The 24,207-nt window shown below is 42.0% G+C and overlaps 2 protein-coding genes across 2 annotated transcripts in view; both read left to right on the top strand.

Annotated features, from left to right (window-relative positions):
• The first annotated feature begins 95 nt into the window (after positions 1-95).
• pi4k2b (phosphatidylinositol 4-kinase type 2 beta) lies at positions 96-12,793 on the top strand. The gene is made up of 10 exons (XM_076294248.1): positions 96-622; positions 7,076-7,227; positions 8,048-8,248; positions 8,649-8,780; positions 9,354-9,507; positions 9,816-9,880; positions 10,237-10,336; positions 10,732-10,865; positions 10,968-11,027; positions 11,596-12,793. Exons 1-10 carry the CDS (start codon positions 283-285, stop codon positions 11,767-11,769), a joined length of 1,512 nt encoding a protein of 503 aa, XP_076150363.1. The 5' UTR covers positions 96-282; the 3' UTR covers positions 11,770-12,793.
• A 3,782-nt stretch (positions 12,794-16,575) lies between these two features.
• htra3a (HtrA serine peptidase 3a) overlaps positions 16,576-24,207 on the top strand; it is a 7,960-nt gene continuing 328 nt past the window's right edge. The window contains exons 1-10 of the mRNA XM_076294249.1: positions 16,576-17,247; positions 19,019-19,118; positions 19,267-19,489; positions 20,366-20,560; positions 20,915-20,947; positions 21,027-21,141; positions 21,454-21,519; positions 22,214-22,271; positions 23,017-23,112; positions 23,334-24,207. The exon at positions 23,334-24,207 is cut by the window's right edge and continues 328 nt beyond it. Of these exons, the coding sequence (XP_076150364.1) occupies positions 16,830-17,247; positions 19,019-19,118; positions 19,267-19,489; positions 20,366-20,560; positions 20,915-20,947; positions 21,027-21,141; positions 21,454-21,519; positions 22,214-22,271; positions 23,017-23,112; positions 23,334-23,502 (1,473 nt within the window). The 5' untranslated portion in view covers positions 16,576-16,829 and the 3' untranslated portion in view covers positions 23,503-24,207. The remainder of the gene's footprint in view (positions 17,248-19,018; positions 19,119-19,266; positions 19,490-20,365; positions 20,561-20,914; positions 20,948-21,026; positions 21,142-21,453; positions 21,520-22,213; positions 22,272-23,016; positions 23,113-23,333) is intronic.

The raw sequence follows: 24,207 nt of genomic DNA, 5'->3' as shown, positions 1-24,207 counted from the left end.
AACGCCTTCTGAAAGGTGTTTGTCTCTTTAAAATGTTATCAGGTATTCTACCCAAACGACTGCGCAGACGCAGTAAATAGAGGAAGCTCGCTCAGTGACAGATGATGTGGACATGAAAATGGGTGCAAACCTTCGTTAGCGGGTGAGCGACAAACGTTAATGTACAGGTAACGAAGTAACCTAAAGCTACGGAAAATGGGGCTATAAAAGAGCTTTGCATTTTTATCATAATTTAAAGTTGGACGTTACTGTACTGGATAATAACCAAAATCGGCAGCAACGATGATGGCAGAATGTGATCCAAACGAGAACGAAGAGCTAGACAGCGCGGAGGCATCGGAGGCAAAGCCCAACTTTCCTTCGCCCATGGTCTCGTCGGTATTGTTTGACAGAAACCGAACTGAATGCACACTGGGGTTGACTTTAAATCCAGGAGGCGCAGTTCGGATTTCGGACTCATGTGAAAGTGTTTTAACTGAGCTTGAAGCAGAAGGCTCTGGCGAAGAGGCACTTTTGTTACCCAGTCCGGCCGGAAATCTGTCACCTCGAGGAGGTAAAGACAAACGCTCGAGACGGAACAGGAACAGCTCTTCTTCGGATAAAGAGAATTTGGCTTCACCAGGTAACGTTAACCTTGCCTAACGGGAGGGGGTGGGGTGGGGTGGGGGGTCACAGCCTACCCATGACATTATCTTAATGGCCAGCTGATTGATTCATTTGCTAATGAGCACCAGGTGTCTGTCTTGTAGTTACGCCGTTAGCATAACGTTAACTGACTGGTGGATTCGTCGGTCGTCTTCCTCATGAACGTTTGGTCTTCCTTGTGATGTAACGTTAACTGCATCGGGAAATTGTGGCAAACATTCGTTTAAATAATTATTTTACAGTCCTGTAATATGTCTAAAATCATTTGGCTCAACGTAAAGACAATGTGAATGGGTTTTGTTAAAGAGACAGCCATCAGAATGAGAACAGCCTGCTATCATGTAACGTTAGAGCCAACTCCAGAACTGCGATCGTTTCCATGGAAACCCTACATAGTCTGACTTTTTTTTTTATTGTATGCTTGATATTTAACTATATGGAAGACCACTCGTGCAATGCACCTGATGGTCTAATCATTTGTTATGCTACTATATATTACACACACACACACAAAAGCCTCTGTCAGCTCAGCACAGTGATGGGCTACAGAATGGGTGTCTTTTTGAAAATAAAATTTACCATCTCAAAATCAAGCCATTTTTATATGCCAATATATGAAGTGATCAGATAAGAATATTCATCAGAGCTTGATCAGATTTGCCCTCTCCCTCACCTGCAAAGCAGACCACCCCCAAAGGCACTTGTGGCAGCATCCAGTTTCAAACCCCTTTATCTCACATCTGCAGGTAGGTTCCATGTTCCTGGTGTCCTGTGATGGACCATATGCTCTACAATTCAGGCCAATTGTGGATCCTTGATGCAGATGCTGTAATGCTCCCTATATTTAGCATTAGATGGGCAGCCTATTCTTTCACACAAACTTATGTCACAGATCACTTGGAGGTGCAAACAAACAATATCGGAGTTTTGGTTGATTTGACCATCAGTTTACTTTGAAACAGGCACCTTACTTTGGATAGACAATAGCAATATATCATAGGAGAGATTAATGTCAAAAAATCTAGACAGGACATTCCAGGACATTCAGGATAACTTAACATTTGCCGCCTCTGATATGTTTAGTGTAGAGATGCACCGATATGGAATTTTAGGGCCGATAACGATAACCGTTATTTATTGGTTTGTTATGGCCGATACCGATATGATAACCGATAATATTACTCTTGAAAAAAAATTGTGAAAAGTGATTTGGGGAAAGCATTTAATAAGCATAATTGTATTGCAGTAATTTTACCTAACACCAAATGATGGACAGAACTCATAATAGTCCTCAATAGTACAGCAGTCAACATAACAGTAGCCTAGCCCTACAGTATGTGTGGCTCCTTTAAGTGAACCTGACGTCAGTGAATTGCGAGTGAGGTGGCTAGAGAGTATGAATCGTTTTCATTTAGGAATAAAAAACTCATAAACGGCTCAGCTGGGAATAAGCTACATTATAGCGACCAAATCAGAGTTTGTGAGGGAAACTTAGGTTTAGTTTCAACTGCGGGTAACTGAATAAAGCTGCAACTCCTCAGACTGTATCTTATGTCCGTCTACTCTGTTGCACACAACCTGCTGCAGCAGAAATGAAAGGGGTTAGCCCCGAAGGTTTTAATAACTTATTATGATGACCTGTCTGGAACTGAAGCAGGAATGGTTAGCATATTTCTAGGTAATAATACAAAACCCAAGCTAAAGTAATGCAAATATAATACTAAAACACAACTTAGAACTAGGCCTACTTATGTACTCGTCCCACTAACGAGTTTGTTTATTTGTTTCCCCGACCAGCGCGGTAGTGCAAACACATCAGCACAAGACGACTCTAGATAGGGCTGAGCTCCGCTCTGGTAAGGTTAAATGGCGGATCATTCACGAGAGGATTTTGAGATGCACAGATTCCCAAATGAACGCATATCCACAGATTTTGTTAGAGTGGTGAAATACATTCACACCGCTGACATTATATTGAGGAAAAAGTATAGCCAACCAAGCTCAAGTAGCTCAGTGTAGCCAGACGGACCTTACGTAGGCCTAAATTAGGACTTTAAAAAATATCGGCGCAAATTATCGGCCAGAATTCTGTTATCCGATAATAATATTTCCATTTTTTAACTTATCGGCCAATAATATATCGGCCGCCGATATATAGTGCATCCCTAGTTTAGTGTTCTAATGACGTCAAATAGCTCGTTACCAAAATGATAGCTAAGGAACCAGAAGTGAACACACATTGATCGTTATAAAAACTGTGCTTTCATTATACAACTAAACACAATAAAATACTTTTATAACCCTAGAGCCAGCTCCTTACTATGTGATCTCAATGGCAATGCAGCATTTGTTTGTACCTTCAACAGCATGGCATACCTGGGTACTGCCCAAAATGCCCTTAAATGCGCACAAATGCCCGTATGTTTGTGTGACGGAATACGAGCAAGATGTTGAATAGAAACTCAAATAATGCAATAAGGTTTAGAGCAGCACGATTTGAGGGACGCATCTAATTGTGATTTTTCTGACAGATATTGTGATTGACATTCAAAAATCATATTCAATGTCAAGATTCAGTTCAATATTCATAATGTCTCTAAGTTGGTGGTCTCTCATTGGTGCGCATGTGTATGTAGTGCATGAGAAGCACAGCACTCCTGATTGACTGAAGCCCACGAATCAGAAGTACAGTGCTTCTCATGCACTAGGCATGCTTGCCAATCAGATGTGGCACAGTCAAGGAGGATAATTGCATTGGTTCATTTTGCGATGTGCAGCCCTAAGGTTCCTTGAAGATTTCTGGTGTTAAGCTTAATAAGTATGCTGTAGGCCTGCAACAAGCATGAAAGAACTGTGCTAAGCAGTCAAATATTCTGACAGATGGGTAGTTTCTTCACTTTGGGACCATACCCAACAAATCTGTCCAGGCACAGGCATAAGAGTGTGGAAAGATGTATTCACATGTTGACTCAAATTTGCCAGCAAGAAGTCTTGATTAGATCTACTATCTATCTATTTGGCTATATATAGGCTAGGTTAAATAAATTCATGATGCAGAAGGTAGATAATGAATTGCTTGGATTTAGGAGGTTACATGATTTCCTTGTTTTAATTGTGGCAATTTGTAAATTACTCCTAACATTTTTGTGTATATCAAACCACTCCCTGCTAACTTGTGTGGTTTTGAGATGTATTTGGTTGTGGTGTAAACTTTTGTTAAATTTCTTCTGGGTCGGTCAGCAAATCGGAGTGTCTTTGACGGATCATTATCAGATCAAAAATGTGAAGATGGCAAAGCTAGTCACCTAAAGATGTACCCAAAAGTGTTTACATCATGCAGTGTGGTTTTAAGTCTGTAGTTTGCCACTTTTGAGGTATGCTTTTGTTTGGCAGCTAGTTTTGTTATCTGCTACTTCATATTGGTGCATATCATAGTTATGCAGTTTCTGTGTTTTAGGCTAGAGCATTGAAAGAAAACCTTTCATAGCTGAAAACTGCGGACTATATCGCCAAAAGACACAAGGTTTGCAAGTTAAGCTTCAGTTTTGTATTCCAAATGTCGCTTTTAAGTTTGGCCACTTCTGATTGAGTATGCCTAGTGCATGAAGCACAGCGCTAATGTGAAGGTGAGCTTTAACTGTCTGTCACACAAGGAAGATGACATTAATTTAAAAATCATATCGTTTTGGTTGTGTAAACACATTTATTTTTTTATGCTTGAAGACCACTTTTTGTCTTTGTCTTTGAGTCATAGGACATGTTTTTATAATTAGAAATATTATTTTTACCTCCATGTTGATTTTGGACAATTTGGCTGTAAATTCTAGCCTGGAGGACCAGACCCAATCCGAAAGATTAAGGGTCTGGCTACGAGTAATGAAAATGGCCCAACTCGAGGGGCGGCACCAAGCATGAATTTGATAAAATCACTGCACGCAATTGGATAACACTACGACCAGTGTTTCCGGACTTCAATGTCGCAGCGCTGACGTCATGTTTAGCTCGCCTCTGGCCCGCCTATATCAGATACACCGAGGTGATTGGTGCAGCTCGGTTTCATGGGCATAGGTAATGAGCATGAGCACTGAGCAAATTCAAATTTAGCTCTCGCGAGAACTAATGTTCTATCATAACCTTTGAAATATAGCAATAGCATTCAGTCTTGTCTGGAGTATTCACTTGAACACATCCTCTGTCTCCTCTGCAGGTGGAAGTTGAGCTAGGTTGTCAGTGCACAATTTGTTTGGAATTTTAATGTTGATGTTGAGCTAAGAATGTGATTATATGCCACACCTTCCTATTCATATCTTACTTTACCCAACCCACACTTATTATTCTCTAGCATGAATGGTTGTAAAGGGCAATTATTATATTTAAGCTATTATATCTGTGCTTCCACCGCTTGGGTCTATCTTCTGTTGAAACGATTATTTTACTTCTTGTAAAAATGAATGTGTAACAGAATTTATGCAGCACTAGCAATGCACATGGTAAATTCCACTGATTTTGTCTGAGCAACAGAATGATCATATAGCCTCTGTTTATGCATTTTTATCCTCTTATTATGAGGATGTATGTATGAGAGAGCCTACATGAAGGAAATGTGGTTCAGCCCTAGTCAGTTCTGTGCTGAGTATTAGAAAGGGAGTGTGGCCTTGGCCTGAATAAGCCCACTAATGAATATTTAATGCCCATTTGAGCAGCTCTCTGTTTGAGTAATGGACTTAATGCAGCTCAATGGGGGCTGGGACCAGACCGGTCAGTTGAAATGTCCGAGAGGACAAGGGAGGGAGGGAGTGAGTGGGAGCTCAAGTGGATAAGATTATCATGGCTTGTTTATACCGTCTATGTATTTTCTAATTGCATGTATCCTTTACTTATTTGTTAAGTCTAATACATCTGAATACACTTTTGTTTATACTTCCTTGGTGGAGAAAAAATGCAGTCCAGAGGCCAGATGACCAGTAATGTCCCATAATAGTGACACTGCATGGAGTGACACTGCATGGAGTGACACACCAGAACCTCCCTAGTGTTGAATGAATACTGAGTTGAATAAATCTCTGTGCAACATGACCCTTGGAGGAACCTGTGTTATTGACGCATGTGAACATGGAGCGCGTAGACTCAGACTGCGTTGTATTGACCATGCATCAGAGGTGTGATTCATTGCTTTGCTGCTTGCACTAGGATCAAACTGTGTGGCAATGTCACACTGCAGCCAGTCTCTGGTCAAAGTAAAGTGTTCTTGAGGAACCTGTGGGGAAATAAAGAAGTGATTTGATCTATAATTTAATCACAAATCTAGGGAACATCCACCTGACATAGCTGCATTGCATATTGTTTGGTAAATGAATGTGTCTAATACAAGGTCCATCCATCCAAGCTATAGCCTAGCTTCTGAGGACTTGTAAAAATACGTAATCTTCATAGTCATATAGTCCAGTTATGTGTCTTGCATAGGAACACTAGATATTATTCTTTTAAGGGATGGGCTAATGCAGAGGTTGTTAAATAGGCCAAATAAATAGAACATAAGTCAATGTCTCTTCTCTAAAATGGGGCAGGCAGCACAAACAGGAATAGTACATCTGCCAGTTTATCATACAGAAACATTGGATGCTAAGGAAAGCACTTGCTTGAATTTGCATACCTGGTTTAGTCTGATCAGAATTTCAGAATAGGATTTTGCAATGGTGTTTATGATCATTCTGCAGTGGAATTATGTTGGTCTGCTTTCTTTCCCAGGTAAGTTGAGCATTATCTCTTGTCAGCTGCTGAAGATGACTAATCATGAGCCATTAGCATACGCTCCACTTCTAAACAGAAACAGTTCACTCTGAACTCTGCATGGGCTGGGCTGTTATTTAACACCTGGTGAACATCTCACTTTCCCATGCTTCTCTCTCTCTCTCCCTCTCTCTCTCTCTCTTTCTGTCTTTCTCTCTCTCTCTCTCTCTCTCTGCTCCTGTTCTTTGCTGTCAACACTTTTTTTTTCCCTCTGTTTATCCACACTTTTTTTTGTACCCACGTCCACACTGTATCTTGCTCAGTTTCCTCCTCGACTCTGCCTGTTTCCTGAGGGCATGTTCCTCCGTTCTCTAATTGGACGCATGCCGACCTCCCTGCAGGTCAGCTGACTGAGCAGGAAAAGAAAAATACAACTGCTCAAGGCCTAGTTGAATTCTATCACCTGATCTAATTTTCACTCACAGCCCTTTTGATCACATGAGTTGTGTGTGCGTGTGCGTGTCGTGTATCTCTGAGAACCGTGTAAGATCATTTAAGCTAATGCTACACGGTATGAAGGTAACCCTTCAAAGTTGGTCCTGTAAATAGACCCGGACATGCATCCTCCTCACTATGCGCTGATCCCCTATGCCAACTGTTGGGTCATTATTAACAGTTTCAATCTTCTGTCCTTTGGTAGGCAACAGCAGCGGAGACTTCAACCACTTCCCCGAGGACCCGGCCTTTGCAGAAATTGTCCAACGCGCGGAACAGGCCATTGAGAATGGGGTCTTCCCTGAGCGCATTTCCCAGGGTTCCAGTGGGAGCTACTTTGTTAAAGACCCCAAGGGGGTGAGGATTCTACCCTAATCCACTTTTCAGACAAGCCAAACTGTGTGTGTATGCGTGCACTTGAATTGGAGATTTCCAATGGGTGTGTTGTAGCTGTTGGGGCCCTTTGTACTGTACATCAACACTGCCAGTCAGTATGTTCTGGTGTGAGTCGTTTACATTTGCCATGCACCCAGTGCTGTCCAGAGAGCAACACATAGATAGCAGATCCCCTTGCCTGCTTCCTGTGATCCACTGATTATGTTCTGCTTCTATGTGTTTCTGCATTTGGTAAGAGCTCAGTCTCTCTAATAGCTTCCTGCAGTGCCAGGAATACTGTCCCAGAGATAACGGGAATTGTTGGAATGAAACACTGAGCTACACAATACATGTCCGACTGCACGGACACAGCTTGCATGGGCAATACAGCTTCACTTATTCTGTTCAGTTCTGTGAAACTTGATTTAGGCTTGGGTAGTGAGCAGTGGAGTTACAGGCCAACGCAGAACAACTCTGAGAGAATAATGTTTTCTCGGAGCGCTTTTGGAGCTGAAGTTGAATCTAATAGACTTCACGTGCTTCCAGTTATGTTACATACAGCAGCTCTGTGAGATTGGTGATCTCAGTGTTTATTTATACATGTGAAATGATATGGAAGTTATAAGGTTGGTTTTCAAATCAGAGCTTGTATGATTATTATATTATTGATGGTCTTATCACCAGTAAGTAGTAAATGATGACTATAGACTTATCTTATGATGGTCAGAATATGAGTACTTTGCCAGTATCTGTACATTGATTTTTTTTTTTTTTTAAATGTTTGTATAATTCCTCACAACAGAAAATTGTTGGCGTATTCAAACCAAAGTCAGAAGAGCCTTACGGACACCTAAACCCCAAATGGACCAAATACTTCCACAAGGTGTGCTGTCCTTGCTGCTTTGGCCGAGGCTGCCTCATCCCCAATCAGGGCTACCTCTCTGAGGCCGCGGCCTCTCTTGTTGACCAAAAACTCAGTCTGGAGGTGGTCCCCAAAACAAAGGTAAGGGCTGTTAAATCACAGAACTAACCTGTGTTTAGTCAGAAGGCCAAATGGAGTTCACTTTTGGGTGAAGTTGCGTCGTGTATTTTACTGTTTGTCTGGAAGCGTTATTATGTTGTCAGAAGAAAGATTGGGCATCAGCTGAGAGAGTGCTAGGCCTCTACAGGGGGATTCGACCATAGTGGCCCCCATCGAGGGCATGTCATGAGTAGGTTGTTTACAGTATATGAAGGTAACACAGTTGAGGTATAGTACTTTGTAACATTCTCCCATGGAGAGGTGCTAAATGACTTCAAAGTTTTAAGTACATGGTAACAGTTGCTGGTAGTCATTTATGTTCTTGGTGCTTTAAGTGTTTTGCTGTTTTCTCAGTTGTTTCTTTGTTTTTTTCGTTGTCCAGGTCGTTTATCTGGTCAGTGAGACCTTTCACTACAATGCCATTGACCGGGCCAAATCGAGAGGCAAGAAGTACGCACTTGAGAAAGTTCCCAAAGTAGGTCGTCGATTCCACCGCGTTGGCCTGCCTCCAAAGGTAACATCTGCATAAGACCCAGATTTCATCATCCTCTTTAAACCTAGTCAGAACTCCAAACCATGCAGTCACTGTGCCACGTCTCTCACCCTTATCTGCTCTCAGTGCCCTTTGATACCAAACATGGCCAACATGATGAAACCATTGGTCATTTTGTGTATGTTATCTAAGATGTTAAAGGCCAACAGCTTACTGTGTTGTGAAGCAGTTTATTCTCAGTTCATCATGCATATAATAGTCTGCATCACTACAGAACATAACATTGTGGGAATTTTCCTTGCCTCATATACAAATGTAGTGCATTTGGTTTTTAAAAGTTTATATTGCATGAAAGGGTTAAAAGAAGCTGACTTTTGTAACTACGGCTGATGGAGTGTAAATACTGTGCCGTTCATACCATTACTGCTAAATAAACATCTACTAACAAAAGACTGAGAGGTTTGAAGAGAGTGTTTTATTAATGCTGTAGTCATTTGCCAACGAACGTAGGCAGAAATCATTGCTTTGTGCTTTGTGTTCTCTGGCTTTGCATTTAATGATGCTGAAGTGATGTGGCTCTGCTCTGCTCTACAGGTGGGGTCCTTCCAGCTCTTTGTGGAGGGCTACCATGAAGCAGACTACTGGCTGAGGAAGTTTGAAGCAGAGCCCCTCCCTGAGAACATAAGGAAACAGCTCCAGTCCCAGTTCGAGAGGCTGGTGGTATTAGATTATGTCATTCGAAATACAGGTTTGTAAGATGTCATTAAGCTATTTTAGGACTTTGTTTTTGTTCTCCCTCTGATCAGTATAACCCACTAAATTGATGTTGTGTTCAGTCGAGCCTGTGGACTAAAAAATGTTCTTCACAAGATTAGACACGCTATTAGTCTTTTGTAGCAATCCTTTGTTCTCCAAGCTTGTGTAAAATGCATTTCAGAATTTCTCCTTATTTGAAAACAATGAACAATGATGTTGAATGAAAAGTTACCACCTACATAGTCTTTCTTTTGAAGAAATGGCAGCTCATTGTGTTGTCCTCCTGCATAATTCCTGTAGACCGAGGCAACGATAACTGGTTGATCAAGTATGAGAAGCCTGGAGATGGAGAAGCCACTGAAAAGGTGAGCTGCAAGGCATGACTACCTGCTTTGGTAGTAAAAGCAGCAAACGTTGAAATTGTGAAATATACATATTAAAACAACTTTGTAATGCTAGAAGTCAGGTGGAAGGGTGTACAAATATCTTCTATATGTAGAGGAACTGCCTATTTTGGCAGAGAACTTTATTATTATTATTATTATTATTATTATTATTATTATTATTGCACCAAGCTACCTGTATGCCTAGGATTACAGAGATTGTGACTTTGTGCCTGAAAATGTGATGTTTAATGTTCAAAATGTCATGGTTGTTTAAATGGTTGTTGTTGTTGATGATGTTGACGTTGTTGACGACATGACTCCTCCATCTTCTCAAGGACTCTGAATGGGCCTCAACAAAGGACTCTGCCATCAAGATAGCCGCTATAGACAATGGACTGGCTTTCCCTTTCAAGCACCCAGATGAATGGAGAGCTTGTAAGTGTGTACAGTGAAAATGTTTTTGCACCTTGGCTGTAACACATACCACTGCCACTATGTGGCATAGCTGGCAGTGGTGTGGCATTTTGACAGCTCCTTGTTGCATTCCTCTGGAGGTATGACACAGCCCTCTAAAGCTTTAAGAATCTCATGCAATGTGGTGTTAATGAATAAAGGTCAACTTGGTAGCGCCCTCATATGTTTTCCTTCTTTTATGACCACCTTGAAACATTTAGGATGCACACTGGCAGTTGTAGAAAGTGATTCACTGTTTGAAATCACATTGCATAATGACATTCTGAGCTGTTGAGGTGAACCGGTATAACTCACTGCCGTGTGTGTGTGTGTGTTTCTGTGTGTGTGTTTCTGTGTGTGTGTTTCTGTGTAATCAGACCCCTTCCACTGGGCATGGTTGCCCCAGGCTAAAGTGCCCTTTTCACAGGAGACCAGAGACCTGGTGCTCCCACGCATCTCAGACATGAATTTTGTGCAGGATCTCTGTGAGGACCTGTACGAAATGTTCAAGGTAGGAGCACAAAATTGTCTTTCTGTCTGTTTGTTTTCTCCGTCTTTCTTTCTGTCCAGTTTTCTGTCATTAATGTTAAATTGTTTTTCTCTCTTATTTCAGACGGACAAAGGCTTTGACAAAACCATGTTTGAAAAGCAGATGTCTGTCATGAGAGGACAGGTAAGTCCCCCTAGTCTGTCTTCTAAAACTGATAGTTCCGGTCCTTGATTGTGATTGGCTGAATCACGTTCGATGCCGTTGTAAAATCCAACACAAACATACACCTTGACCGCATTCCGTTGTATATTACTGCGCTACCATAACTTGATACAAAAGTTAAAGTAGCTGCGTCTCTCGACGTTGCTTGGCAACCATTCAGATAGAGGAAATATATTTATTGGCGGAAGAATGATTATCTATGAATAAATTGTTACATTTCTCGTTGCTTTGCCTTTACTTTATGAAACTTTGCTAGGTATTTATAGCAACAGTTTTAGAAAAGCAATTAGCCGCTCGAGTCCGTAGGTTACGCTGATTCTACAACAGCTAAGGGGGGGTTTTAGGTAGCTAGCGCGTTGTGCCTAACAACGCCCCTTAGCTGTTGTAGAATCAGCATAACCTACGGCCTCTCGGGGCTTATTGCTTAATTTTACAATCACTTCATGTGAGTGTGCACCACTACAGCCTTTCCATCCCTTACTTTTGCCCTCTCTCCTCTCCCCTCTCCACTTAACCCCTCCTGCTGCAGATCCTGAACCTGGCGCAGGCACTGAAGGACGGGAAGAGCCCCATCCAGCTGGTGCAGATGCCGAGGGTGGTGGTGGAGAGGAGCCGCGGGGGCGGGCAGGGCCGCGTGGTGCAGCTGGGCAACGCCTTCACCCAAACCTTCCACTGCAAGAGGCCCTTCTTCTCGTCCTGGTAGATGCCCGGGCTCTGGGGCCGAGTGGGAGAGCGGAGTTGAGACCAAGAATGGCATTTTCTTGAGCATGGCGTGCAAGAATTGTTGAGCACCTTCATTGGCCTGCATAGCACTGTTATTATTGTTGCCTAAGCAATCATCAATGTGTTGCCTAAGTATGCATTAGGGGATTTTTAATATGCCATTACGTTAGCAGGTCCATTCAGAGTGTGGCTCTGGTGAGAATGTTATGTGGGCTCTATGGAGGTCCTTTCACAACCTTGCAGCAGAATAGTTCAAAGAATGCATTATCCAGAAATATCATGTGAAGCAAGAAGAAGTCTTGGGTAGGAGTTTGAATAAGCATAAGTTGTTTGGTGGTTGGTGGGTGGACTTGAGAGGAAAGCAATGTGACCATTTTGAGTGATTGTCCATGCTTTTTTTTTTTTACTTTGAGATATCTGGGCTGTGTTTTCTGTATGAGCCTTTCCCAGATTTCTTGTTAAGCATAGTACTGTCAGTGCTTAGCGGTGGCCATTTTGAAAGAGGCAAAGGGAATTTTTGTTGTATCTTGGGAGGGGTGAATGCGGAAGCGAGGATGGTCAAGATGTTGGCCTGCCTCATCACAACTGCCAAATTAGTTTAGTTCATAACACAGAGAAAGAAAGACTATCGTGGCTAACAGAAACTTGAAGTTAAAAAATAAAAATGAAAGAAATGTGTATGAATGTAACTGCAAGTTTACACTTTTGACTTAGGCCTACAAACATTTCAGTACAAAGACACGCTGCAGATTCTGGGGTGTTTTTTCATACCTTGAATGTATTTGTCAATGGACACATTTGAATACAGTTGACCGTAAACAAACAAGTGGGGTACTTGTGCATCCTACACAACAGCTTATCCAAGATCACAGTTGACTGATTCTCAGTGGTTAAGCATTTCTACCAATGTATGCATCTTGGACTTTTTATTCCTATTCAATGATTGTAAAATTAAGATTGTATATTAGTGTCTTGAAATCAAATAAAATTGCAGATTTGAAGAATATGTCTGTTCATTAACACAAATGCATGTGTTTTATGCAGTGGTTTGGTATGGAACTGTGATTGTCTTTTATGCACATGCAGCGTTAAGAGTCTACTTTTGTCCACTTCCGCCCACTGTGGAAAATGCTTATCAAATGGTTGTACTGTCAAAACACGCACTGTCATTGACACCTCACAATAACTATCACATACAGGCAGTGCTGCCAATGTTGGTGGTGCTTTCCTGTTGTTCATGGGAATATTCACCTGTCAGCCTGAGGGCCACTGGTCCGTTTGCCACAGTCTTGATGATTAACCTGAAATGCTAATACTGGCAGGGCACGATTAGTTATTTATGGCCTAAGAGCAGCTAGACCTGTGTATTCTGTTCAAGATGTATCCCTGTGTGATATGGCCCATCATATGGACTTCGTGCCATTGAGTCATTCGAAAAAGATCAGATTAAGATCTATCTTTACTACTAGCTTGCACTAACTTTAAAAATAGCAATGTTTATTCTTGAGATACATTTGGAGCATGACTTATTTTGATACTTTCTGTTTGTCACTGTTGTTTTTATGAAGAACTGTACAGAAGGGGTAGCCTGGTAAACCAAACTCATTCACAAAGGGAATAGAGTCTGAACACTCACGATTGGGAAACCTTTCCAACACTACGCATGGTGATGGGTGTAGACAGCTTAACTTTAAAATCATGGTCCAGCCTAACCAATCACATTGATCAGGGATTCCTAACATTACTTCCTACTTCGCCTAAAGTTTACAAACTCACAATAAACAGCATTGGCAGTCAGGAAACAATGCATATGGGCCTACCTTTGCTGTAAATAAATGTACACATTTTTCTGACTGCAATTTTTTATGTTTGCATGTGTTGCTACCATTTACCACAGCCACTTTCGATTTTGAAACTATACAGTCATCCCCTCTCGTCGCTGATTAGATAGGTTATCTACCGACCAATGGAAACGTTAGTAAATGTTGCTGTTCCAGACCAGTATCTCCCTGAAAGGAGATCTAGGTGGGCATGGCCAGGCTATAAAAGGGGTACATTTTTAACTGGAAAATGGCATAGAAAAGCATATGACCTCAAACTGAAGGCACTTTAATTTGTAATTAGACGCCCCACCCCAAAAAAGTGACTCATTTAGCTGTTAAGGTCAGCTCTTCTACACAGACTACAGTTAGTGGAGGAGTGCACTCACTTCAGTCTTTAAAAAAGTACTGAAACATATTTACCCAATCCGTATTATTATTGTGAACATTTGTCTGTGATCTTTTTTAGATTAAAACACATGAATATGCTATCTGCTTCAACCCCCAGGGATTTGGAATTCCAGAAGGCAAAGTATTCACAGATAGTAGCCTACAACAGTAGTAGCCTATAATTAGGTGCAACAAATCATAATTAAAGGCGCTGTATGTAATATTTATTGTAATAAATCATAAAATGACCATAATATGCCACCATTCAAAAACGGGCTTCACTGACAACAATGGTACAGCCAGGATATTATTCACAATTAAAACTTTCATTTGCAGCCTGCAAATACACTTTATGTTCTGAGTTTGTGTTTTGGCCTGCTGTGCCACCCTCCACCAATTTACCAATCACAAAGTTAGTAGCATATTAGATTAGCCTACAAATGTTTTGATTTTGGACTGCAATGCCCGTTTTAAACACTTCTTACATATAACACTGTGATGGAGTACCGTCACTACAGTTGAGTATGCGCTCTGACTGCCATACCAATGGGCCTGGCTCTTTGGCTTTGCGGACAAGCTGCAGGATTAGTGCCCTGGAGACCTGGGTTCAAGACCGGGTGGGGGTCACTGCTCCCTTCGCTACATATGGTGTCAGAAGTGGGATGGCTTGCCGTGAGGTCATCCGAAGCTTGCCCAGTGTGTGAGCTGTATGATGGACCCCCAGGATTGGTTTACCTCAGTGTGAGGGACCCCAGAGATGGGTGAAGCACATGTGTGGGGCACCCTGGGATGGGAGAAGTACGGCTGGTGTTTGCTCGAGGGACGTGTGCGTGAAGTGCATGGGCAAGCTTCCCGAAGGGGAGGGCAGTGTGACGGAGTATCGTCACTACAGTTGAGTATGCGCTCTGACTGCCATGCGGGCCTGGCTCTTTGGCGTTCTGGTCAAGCTGCAGGATTAGTGCCTGGAGACCCGGGTTCAAGACTGGGTGGGGGTCACTGCTCTCTCCCGTAGCTACAAACACCTTTAAGGAACATCTCAAAATCATCAAAAGCACTCTCAAAATCATCAAAAGGACTGAGGAGACAGAGTGATGTCAAAATGATAGGAAGGAAAATACCGAATATTTTACTGAAATTCCTGATTTCCAACACTGGATGGAAAAAAAGAGCAAGTTGTGTCACACCACCAGATGCTTTATAGAGCAGGACAATCCCAAACCAAGTATCAGAGGAAGATATTAATTAGGGAGAGCCAGAGAGAAGCCACCATTACTCCTGAAAAATATACAGAGTTCAGTTGCTGAAACAGAGGTGTTGGTGTAGGAGTCCACAATCATCAGAGCTGTCCATTAAACTGGATTCCAGGTGTAATTTTGCAAGCCAATCTTTTTAGCCTCAATGTAATTCATTGAATCAAAGAAACTATTGAAGCTCTAGTAGTTTTAACTTTCTACATCAAATGTTGACCATGTTTCATCTTTGAATTTATGCCTTTTCCAGATGGAGATCCTTGACAACACTGAGTCAACAAAGTCAGTTCTATTTATTTCTAATTTATAGGCCTTTAAGTTTGTGTATACTTTTCTAGGACTATTAAAGGACTTGTCTGTATCATCAAATCGCAATGCGAAGATGAAAAAATAATATAGCCAATAATATAGCCTTACAATAAAGGTTATGTAGCTTCATATTGACCTGTAACAAATTTGCTCACACCAGATGTAGCCCATACCTATCAACATTTAGCTTTCCAAAAACGGGAGATTTTTTTTCGGGGGGGGGGGGGTCAGTGTTTATACCGGATCTGTGTTTGCATATTTAATACGTTTCATACGTGTTTCAACACTGCATTTCGGTCGTTGCTTTTACCTTACCATTACCTTACGCATGCCAGTTATGTATCCACCAGCTGCCTGCCTGCAGCCTACTTCCAAAACTCCAAAGCTGCTTGCTGTCAGATTTGGTTCCGAGAGCACAAGTTCAGTGTATCAACAACACTCAATAACAGTTTATGTGATGTGTTAATCAATTAAATTCCCTACAATTTCACAACAGCTAGTTCTGGAGTAGGCCATTCAACTAGCCCGCTTGCTTACGACGAGACTCAGGCTGCGCAGTCGGCACCAGGTTTTAGCCTTGATGACAAAACGGTTGAAATTGAAACTAAGTGATCGTGTATATGTGTAGGGTGTATTTCATAGACAATCTGGCAACCTGAATGGATCAATTATTTTAAAAGTTTGATGGCCATGCAAATTACAGGAGTTTTCCGGGAGAAATAACAAAACGGGAGGGTGCTGGGAGATGACCTTGAAATACGGGAGAAACCCGGGAAAAACGGGAGTGTTGACAGGTATGATGTAGCCTACAGTGGCACGATCACTGTAGTCAGCCTGACAGTGAGCCACTAGGTGGAGCGTGAAGACCGCTTTGGAACACTCAGACGTGAGAGACCGTTTTGGAACACGCAAACTAGAGAGAGAGAGAGAGCGCGCTTTGGACCATAGCCATGTCGGTGAGCTTTAAGGCGGACCCAACTAACATCACTGAGGTTAGTTGGGACAGGGCACGTCTACAATTAGGTTATTGGGCTACGGACGTGCTTTCAAATACATTTGAGACAAAACAATCCGCCAGGACAGTATTATTTTAAGAATTGCTTTATTTTGTAATAAGTCTGTAAACACGCATCGCAGTTTTCTCCAAGTTTACCTCGAACTGAGAGGCTCACTATTATTAGTTGAACCCTGTGGACTGCAGCCTATTATCTGCTGCGCACACAGAGCCATAGCCTACGCTGTCCTTGACCCCTGTCAACTGTGCATCTAGGATGCAGGTGTTCTTTTTTGCCACTGCTGTGATTTTCGCGCATGACCTGGTCAGTGCCGCACCGAAAGCTAAGTGCTCATCCCGGTGTGATGTGAGCAAGTGTCCGAGCCCGAGTTGCCCCAGTGGCTATGTGCCCGATCGGTGCAACTGTTGCTTGGTATGCACCCTGGGTGAGGGGGACTTTTGCGGCCGGAGAGACGACTTGCCCTGTGGAGACGGTCTCGAATGTAAATATCCTGCCAGCAAGCGCCTTTCCAAGGGCATATGTCAGTGCAAAACTGGGCATAAGGTATGTGGCATCGATGGAAAGACCTATGTTAATGTTTGTAAAATGAAGGCGGCCAGCCGTAAAGCTCTGCAGCGTGGAAAGACCGCTATAATACCAGCACATAAAGGACCTTGTGCACCTCCCAGCAAAGGTAAGTTATCAATTAGTAGCTTATTCCTAAATGTAAAGAGCTGTGCTTATTTTGTTCTGCTAAATTTGGAATTGGTCTACTCTGTCTACCAATTACAAACTCAATTCGATTTAGTTGCATATTCCAACTGGTTATGTGCCAGTTATCAGTTTACACTTACAGCATACCAGGTAATATGCAAGGCCATTTGTTGTGTGAAAATACCTTTGTGATCTATCGGGGAAATATGGAGCATGGAGCAAATTTGGAGCTCTAAGAATGTTGAGCAATGGGATTTGGTTGATTTAGCAGTTAGTCTAGAACACTAATTTCTGATCAGGCTATCCTCCCATTTCATAGTATAAACTCCATCACTTCACCAACTGGGCCATGAATGGTATAGGGGACCAGGTGTGATATTTCATGCTACTTTGAGCAGAATTAGACTCTACAAATCACAAGCCTGTCATGCCTTGGGTGTATGACAAAGAGTTAAAACCTTAAGATCAGAGCCAACATTAAGTGCCCACATGTCACAAGAGGAAATTCCCAGATCTCTCCCGGTACAGTAGGGAAAGACTAAGTGTCTAGAAGAGAGGAAACACTTCCCATTTGTGTGGTGTGATCCCAGCAGTGCTGTCTTTGAAGTCAGTCTGACTAGGTCTGAGGTCTCTTTGTGGGTCAAAGCAAGATGTGCATTTCCTCTCGAGTTAAACGCTGTCTAATCTCCAGACATCGGTTTCAGCGAAATGTGCCACAGTCATGCCTGCCTAACATCAGATGGCTGTACCTGATATCAGTTCAAAATGAGTTGAGATTAGGGGCATTGGGCTTCACCAGTTAAACGGTGTGTGGGTTTACCCACTGAACATTCACTGAGGCTGAAATGTGAGTGCAGTGTTTCCCACAGAATTGAATTATATTTGTGGTGGTAGGTTTGCAGAATTAACTTGAATATTGTTGATATTGTGGTGGGCCGCCACAAATAAGTCAATGTATGGGAAACACTGGAGTGCAGACAATGGGTTAAAGCTGGACCCAAGCTGGAATCCTCCACATGATAATGAATTCATAGCAAGATGGCCAGGAAGCTATTTAGTGTATTAGACCAAATAAAATGGCCTTGGGCAGTTAAAGAGTTGTATCAAATAAGATCAAAATGTAATTTGTTAATATTACTACAATGGAAATAAGCCCTGTGGCTTTATTGTGTTTATCCTTTTGACTGATAATTGTACCAAATGATTTTATTTATTTATTTATTTATTTATTTATTTATATAAGAATTATATATTGAATTAAAATGTCAATAAATATTTTCAATCAATCAATCAATCAATCAATCAATCAGAATTGTCAACCATTTGGCATTGAAGTCTTGCATTCTTTTTTAAGAAACCTATGTGAAAGTTACAAACACAGTCATAGGTAACTGCAGTGATCTATGTGCATGGTCTATCAACTTACTTGAGTTTGGAGAAACAGTAGATTCTGGCACAATCTGTATCAGTTGTCTTCACTGAAAATAAGATTCCAAATAGGATAAATAAACATAAAAGCCATGAAAATGTAAATAATGCATTTCTTAAAACACTTGTGGGGATATTTATAAGGATCGTCACAACAGGTCCAAATGAGTTCAAATGTTGGGTCTACATCTACAGCCTGACTGAAGCCATGTGAACTCCATTATGCATCCAACATGCAGAGGACACTTGTGAGGACTGATCAGTTCTTGTGAGGGTCAGGAGGACATTAGTACTAACATCTGCAATTCTTTCTGCTAGTATAGGTCCTGCACACCCCAACAGTCCAAGATACAGGTTCAACTTCATAGCAGACGTGGTTGAGAAGATTGCCCCGGCTGTAGTGCACGTGGAACTCTTCCTGAGGTACTGAGGATTTTAATGAAAGGAAGAAAGGAATTTGTTAAATGAATACATATATACGTATATTCTTTATATGTTTGTTTAAATATGTTCTGTATGTCACTGAACCTTAGTTTCTCTTTCCCTCTGTCCTCTCTATTGTGACCCGAAGACACCCACTGTTTGGTCGGCATGTGCCGCTGTCCAGTGGGTCCGGCTTCATCATGACTGAATCTGGTCTGATCGTGACCAACGCACACGTGGTGACCAGCGCAGCCGCGGCGACTGGCCAGCAGCACTTACGGGTCCAGCTGCACGATGGAGGCATCTATGAGGCCACCATAAGGGACCTGGACACAAAGTCCGACATTGCTACGATTAAAGTTGACCCAGTGGTAAGGTCTTTGCACACAGAGGTGTTTGAGCCTCAACTGGGAAAACCACATGGGACCGTGTCAGCACTGTAGGAAACCAGATTTGTAATAAAGATAGAAACAGTAATTTGTGGTAGCTCATGCAGATCAGTAGTTTGTTGTAGCTCATGTAGACCAAGGCCATCAAAGGTCACATAAGGTGAAATCAAGAAGTCAGTACAGTTTACAATTGTCACAGGTTGTATTCCAATGTTTTATTTCTAGTGATCAATGCTGGTCCTAGACTGCAGAGAAATTTAACAAAGACTACATGTTTACAGTATAGTTCTAACTCTAAGCTAATTTCCAGCAGCATAGGCTATTGCCTTATTTGGTAGGCAGCTCTGTGGGCAGGGCCTCCTCAGTCTCTGTGTTTGACCCTTTTTAATAACATGATACTCGATCTGTGTGTGTTCACATCTACATATCCCACTACTTCCATTGTATAGGGGTCAACAGATTTCTCTAGGTTTGTTTAGATCCTCCTCCCTCTCTGTCTAGACATCTTGGATACTCTTTTAATCATCACCTGATGTTTACTCCTGTCGTTGGCTAACCTACATTTAGACCTGGGAACCGCCGAGGTGTCATGTTAGGAAATGTAGAAACTGGAGCTTTCGCTGAATTTCTAAACATATGGATCTGCCTACCGTGACATGCTCCAGATGCTGAAGCCTGTAAGACTTGGCAGCTGTATTGTTTGGATAAACGTAGGGACAGATAAGAGTTTCCTCTCATTAATCTACTAGTAAGGACTTGTCATGTGCTGGAGTTTGTAGTGATACTCTCTGTATATTCTTGTCTTAGCCCTTTCAGGATTTCGTTTTGATTGTTTATGCTGTCACCCTCGTTTTTTAGAAAAAGCTGCCTGTGTTGTTACTGGGCCGCTCCACCGACTTGAGACCTGGCGAGTTTGTGGTTGCCATTGGCAGCCCCTTTGCCCTCCAGAACACAGTCACCACGGGCATAGTGAGCACAGCGCAGCGAGACGGAAAGGAGCTGGGCATCCACGACTCAGATATGGACTACATCCAGACAGATGCCATCATCAACGTAAGCCAGAGCCTTTGCATGGTGCATGATGATAAGGACAGACAAGCAGAAAAGGCTTTGGCTCTATAATACAATAATAAGAGAATATGAGATATGAGTTTATGAAATATTTACATTTGCATGTATTCATTTAGCTTTTATCCAAATGACTTACACAAATGAGGAGTAACTTTCAAGCTACAGTGCAGAGGAGACCTTAGATAGCAGTTAATACTATTGTATTACTACTAAGTGTACATGTAGAAGCATTTTATTTAACATTTTCAGTTTTGTTTATTGGCTGGAAGTTGCAGAAAATTAAAAGCATGTTTTTTTCTCTTTTCTTCCTGTATATATATATCCTGATGGGAGCAGTATGGGAATTCTGGAGGTCCACTGGTCAACCTGGTGAGTAGTTTAAGCTAGCCATTCAGCATTGTTTATAAACGTGAAATATGTTTGCATGACACATGTTTTGTTATCACAGGACGGTGAGGTCATCGGGATTAACACGCTAAAAGTGACCGCAGGGATCTCCTTTGCCATCCCCTCTGACCGAATCAATCGCTTCCTTAATGAATCTCTAGACAAGCATCACAAAGGTACACTCACAATCATAGGAAGCAGGATATGTCTATACGTTACTCAAAGACAAAAGCAACATTTGTGTTCAATTCAATGTGTTGATAAATACTAGTACTAGAAGAAACAAACTTTGAACATTGTCATTGTTGATGGAAGAGTCTGTTAAGTTTAGGTTGAAATCGCGTGACAGGTTATTTTGCTTCAACATACAGTAATTATTGTTATCTATATTATTCACACAATCAAGTGTGCGTTAGCTGTGAATGATCAGGGGACCTCACATGAGCTTGTGTGTAAAGCATCTACTCGTCATGTCTCATTTTGAACAGGCATGCAGAGGGTATTTAGGACGTACTCCCAGAGCCTGCAGCTTCAGCCAGTGGTTTCTGATTCAGGTGAGGTCCGCTGAACTCTTCTGGTGTATCTCTGTATGATTGATTGATTGATTGGTTGATTGATACTTTATTAATCCTTTACAGGAAACGACTTTGTTACAGCAGCTATGCATCATCAGAGCACCACAACACACACATAGTACACACAATACACACTATATGTTCAACATTGCATGATGCCAACTGAATGTACACTGACACAGAGTACGGAGTATAGAGTATGTTGATACTGATCGATACTGCCTTTCCAAACTCCAGTAGGCACTCTGTGCTTGGCAAAAGTTAAAGAGAAATTCTAATTCCTTGGATGTAGAATTGTAGCGAGTGGTGTATCATAAATTGTAATCTTGGCCACACGCTGAGAGTCATTGGTAGCAGTCCTACAACTGTATATTATCAAACGGATCTACTCTGGCATGCAACGTACTGTGCTTGGCACATGCGTTTACTGTGGGATGATTTAGACATTAGGTAAGACAGTTTATAGCGGTTGTAAAGCACTCAGCTCCTAAGAAGGAAAGTGCAATACTTTTTATGGAGTGGAAAAAAGAGTGGGAATGAAATGAAATCATTCAAAAGTATGCTTTTGCTCACTTCCTGGTGTTCATTAATTCTAAGCTTGGGATCATTTTCATCATTCCTATGGCTACTTTAGATGCTGTCATAATAGACCATGTCTTTATTATTTCCACAGAGTTGAAAGGCACAAAAAAGAGATACATCGGCATCAGAATGATCACCATCACTGAAAGGTACATTTTGAATGTTACATTTACCAGCATGTATTCACTAACACATTTGGAAATGAGAGATTCAACCGCTATTGAGGAGAGGTTGGGGTCCACATTAATGTTGGCATGCCTTAGACTGGCAAAGCCTTGATAGCAAAGGCAGGTAGTATTTGCTATAAATGCTAGTGGCATGGCCACAGTGATCATTGTCCTTTGACAAGGATTTGATTATGGCACCACAGTGCTTTGTATTTGTTGGAAACATATCTTAAAGGGACACCAGGCAACGTTTTTGTGTTAATTACTCATCTTCGTAAGTCGGTATATGGTTAAATGACTCATTACAGGGCGAATGAAGACTATCTCGCCCGCCCCTACTGCCTGTAGGATGAATATCCCGCTTGCAAGTTCAGTGTATCGTACCCGGCGACCGAAGCAGTTTCAGTTTCCATCCTGCATCCACAGCACAGAGGGAGGCTAACGAAACGCTAGCGAGTGTTGCAAACGTGTGTATAATGGCAGAGCCGGCGAAGAAGCAGCGAAAACCCTTGACGGAAGATGCAAAGAAAAGGAAAAGAGCTTCAGACCAAGCGAGTGGGAGTGGGAGTGGGAGGGGAGTTTCGTAGAGAAAAAGCATCAGGCTTGCCTGGTGTCCCTTTAAATAAATCTTGCATTCTACATTTCCTCTTTTCCTCTGCTCTCTTGCACTCTCACTGCAGTGAATGCAACTGTGAACTAACATGGAGCTTGTTTGTGGTCGCTGCAGTCTAGCAGAGGAGCTGAGGCAGCAGAATTCCGACTTTCCAGATGTCAGCAGTGGAATCCTGGTGCACGAAGTCTTGCCAGACTCACCAGCTCAGAGGTACAGTACATCCTAATGAAGACGGTTCTCTAACACATCCAACGCTTTAATGGGGTGTGGGCGCAAACATTTGTCACAGGCTGCTCCAGCACTCAGTCACGGTCTTTAGTCATGGAGAGCTTAAGAGAGACTAAATAGTGATGTGTTTAGCTTTTTACACAGAAGTTCAAACTCTTTGTGTCTGTGTGCTCTGTGTCTGTCTCTCAAACGATGTACCTCAGTGGCGGCATTGAGAGCGGTGACATCCTAGTGAAGCTGAATGGACAGCCACTGGTCAGCACGGAGGATCTTCAGGAGGCCCTGCTCGGCGAGGGCCCTCTTCTGTTGGAGGTGTGGCGGGGCAACGACGATCTCCTCTTCAACTTGGAGCCCCATGTTATCATGCAGTAACAGGCATCCTCCGTCTGCCTTGGCCTGCTGAGCTAGCCTTTACATTCACCATCCATAACTTACAGGCAAGACTGGTCTCAAGTCAGATATTAGATATCTGTGTTTAGGTGCAAGTGTACTCAAATGGATGACCATCCACAGCACCGGAACATCATCAATGGGATTAAACAGCCTGCTCTTTCTTCTCATGATGGTTGAAGGGTTGAATGATAGCATATCTTTGTTGATACCACACACAGATGGACTCTATGGAAATCTGTCTCATAACTGCTGTTCATTGATGTATTTTAATGTGACAATATCTGGCATTGCCAGATAAACCTAAAGATGTAATTCTGAAGTTGATAAGAAGTTGTGAAATATTCCTGTTGTTGTTTTGTGTTGAGGTTTGTTATTGTTTTGATAAAGTATCACACAGTTACTATGCATAAATAAAATACAATAAAATAAAATGTAGCTTCTAGTTAAAAACCAGGGCAGGTGTACGACATCAGAACAATCATGCTTGCAGTGTGATCTCCGTAGTCAGACTGGACCTGGCTGTTGTTTACATCAAATCAAACAAAGCTCTGAAACTGCTGCTTTATAGTACATATTACACCAAATACATTTAGTACATATGGTTTAGCACAGCTTAGAGTAGCCATGAGTTGACCTATTGTATAGACTGACACTAGAATAAGAGTGCTCTGAATGTAGATGTTT

The sequence above is a fragment of the Alosa pseudoharengus genome, unplaced genomic scaffold (assembly GCF_046254945.1).
Source record: "Alosa pseudoharengus isolate Yale_2024_CS ecotype anadromous, Long Island Sound unplaced genomic scaffold, YU_APseudo_1.1 YU_APseudo_1.1_scf_2, whole genome shotgun sequence".
NCBI lineage: Eukaryota > Metazoa > Chordata > Actinopteri > Clupeiformes > Clupeidae > Alosa > Alosa pseudoharengus.
This window is presented reverse-complemented; position numbering and strand designations above follow the sequence as displayed.